Below are 2,833 nucleotides of genomic sequence, written 5' to 3' on the forward strand. Positions count from 1 at the left end.
TTGCAATCAGACATTCAATCCCCAAGAAAGCTGATCATGTCTCTCTACTGGAGTTTTGTAAGCCTTATCATTGCAGAAAGAAGTATTCCTCACTCACAGTCACGTGTGATTCGTGTCATCACTTTTTGACAGTATGTACATTTGAAACTATTTCTTTTCAAGGATGAAGAACAGGAAAAATAAAATTTCATCGAGAATTGCAGCCACTGCCATCAAACCAGGCTGATGCATTAGTTCCACAAAAACAAGGTCAAATGTCCCACTAGTTTTAGGGTTTTCTGACTTCCTTTTTATGTTTTAATTAATAATAAAAATGCTTTGTTACTTATATACATTAACAGTATTATATATTTTATGAGGTCTGCTCCAAAAGTAATGCCTCCTATTTTATGATGCTGGTCCACAACATCAGAGGCTGACGTTTGTGATATGGCAATAGAAGTCGAAGCTTCCCACCAATATTGCTACATTTCGTTGCCGCGAGACAGATGGCAGCAGAGGGGCAGCCTGACACAATAGCTCCTGACATGTAAGTTCCAAGCACAAGTATGTTAGTGAATTCCACCGTGCAGAAACAGTTGCACCGACTGACATTCGTCAACACTTGTGAACATTTATGTAGACCAGTGGATGTAAGCACAGCAAGGTGGTGGGTGATGCATTTCAGCAGTGGCAACAGCAACTCTGGGTCACCTCTGCTGGTGCAGCATTTTATGAGCATGATACTCAGGTTCCTGTTCATCACTGACAAAAATGCAAAGCTAATGGCGGTGACTATGTTGAAAATTAGTGCTTTGTAGCTGAGAATTTGCTCTATCAGCAATACTGTGCTCATTGTATCTTTTGTAGTTCCCATGGAAATAAATAGGAGGCCTTACTTTTAGAGTGAACTACGTATATGCAGCCCAAGATGATTCTTCTTCACCCAATGCAGCCCAGGCAAACCAAAAGGTTGGACACCCATACACTAACTGGTATTTGTGTGACTTGTATAAGACAAGTGAAAATGCAGTTTGAATAAAATAAGAAACTGCGCTGTATGTCTGTTTAAACCAACTCCAAGCCAAGTGATTTAGAAAATGCTTCAGCTCCTCATATCTGCAATGTCATTTTGCAAGATTCTAGTCACATGTGGGACACGGCTGGTAGTCTGCCACCCTCCACCTGAGAGGAGACAGCATTTTGTGCTCTCAGCACCTTGAAAAGCATCTCATTTTTGCAGTCAGTTTTTCTTCCCATCTAATAGATTGAGTCCTTTGAGGCAGTTCTCTGCATAAAGGATTTCAGTGAGATGGACTGGGAGGACAAACAAACAAACAAAGATTACATCATTCATATTGTACTCTTTATAAAACATTAAGTAAGCACCTCAGGGCTGTGATCGTCAGTCATACTTCTTCATGAGTTCTATCCAAAACCTGTCAGAATAGGATCTCTCTGAACCCTTTGGACATAGATCAGCTTTGTAGGGCAGATGCAGTTCCTAGACTATTAAGCTCCATGAAGTCTGTAAAGCAACATAGTAAAGGCAAGGCTTGGTCTTAGTGACACTGCCAAATAATGTGTTTCATGGGATTCAATGAACAAACACATCAATAATTTGGCCTCCTAGAAAGCGATGGTTTTCACACTGCACTAGTGCTTCTGGCACTTCTACAGCTAGGGCCTGCTGCCAGGAAAGCTAGGCTGGCTGCAGTCTTGGAGGAGGAAATGGCCACCCACACATGGTGTTCAAAGAAGACTACTTGGAGAACAACTGACAAAGCAACAGGCTCAATTTATGTATTCTAGTACAAATTCAAGTGGCATTCAAATTAAAGTATGCTAGCTTTTAAGGATACATCAAAGGGCCAAAAGGAGATAACCACACGCTATCCAATTCACTGATTTGCAGAAAATCATACACCTTTCTGAAATTATTAGGATCTCCTTGAATGTAACACAGCGATTTGAGGTTCTCTGGGATTCAAATGCTTCCTATTTCAGCGTAGGCAACAGAACATTGTGTAGTCCCCACTATGTTCACCAGGCTCTTGGTATCAGGGCTTCTTCTCTCCTTTGATTCACAGTAAGCTACCTACACAGACTTTGATGCCTGCTAACCCATTGCCTGTTAAGAAACTACAGCTGCCTGTCTTGGGAGCTTTGAATAGTTGCATCTCTTGGTAGAAACAACTCCACATACTTGGATTTCCATGACCATATATTTTCCAGAACCCATTTAAAATAAATTCTGAGCCCTTGAAGTGACTTTTTGGAAGGCTGAGAGAAACACCGAACCCACAGAGTAAATGTCTGTTGTGCTTCCAAAGAGATGACCAAGGACTCAATACTAGACAGCAAATGCCTGTGATTAGACAACACAGGTTGGTTTCTAGAGAGCAAGGAGACATGTGCCAATCTTCTGTGTGTGTACCTAACATGAAAGCACTAATAAACAGGGCAAGGAATGGAGTTACAAGTACCATATGTTTTGTAAGGGAAATTTTATACCTGAGAGCTCTCACTACGCTAATCCTCACACTGTTTTCAAAAGGACAGTGTTAGTCTTGGGCACACGTTGTAGAACCGCTGACAGGCAAACCAGACCAGACCTTGACCCGCAGGGCTCAGCCAGGATCCGAAAGAGCCTGAAGGAAAGCAGAAAACATTCGTATTTTCAGAGACGCTCTGGGCAGGAAAAGTCCCGATAACAGCGAGCACATTCTTCCAGGACACAGGGTGACACTGCTATACCCCAGCTCTGCAGGCTCCTGCTGGGAGGGTGCTCTGTCCCGGCCAGGACGGGCGTTCCCCAGCAGCTCTCTCCCGAGGACGAAAGGAGGACGCCCTG

General features: G+C 42.9%; 1 protein-coding gene across 1 annotated transcript in view; it reads left to right on the top strand.

The window, feature by feature from the left end:
* Window positions 1-548: 548 nt before the first annotated feature.
* DACT2 (dishevelled binding antagonist of beta catenin 2) overlaps window positions 549-2,833 on the top strand; it is a 15,371-nt gene continuing 13,086 nt past the window's right edge. Inside the window, exon 1 of the mRNA XM_019613519.2 lies at window positions 549-632. Coding sequence (XP_019469064.2) covers window positions 549-632 — 84 coding nt within the window. The remainder of the gene's footprint in view (window positions 633-2,833) is intronic.

This window comes from Meleagris gallopavo, chromosome 2, assembly GCF_000146605.3.
Source record: "Meleagris gallopavo isolate NT-WF06-2002-E0010 breed Aviagen turkey brand Nicholas breeding stock chromosome 2, Turkey_5.1, whole genome shotgun sequence".
NCBI lineage: Eukaryota > Metazoa > Chordata > Aves > Galliformes > Phasianidae > Meleagris > Meleagris gallopavo.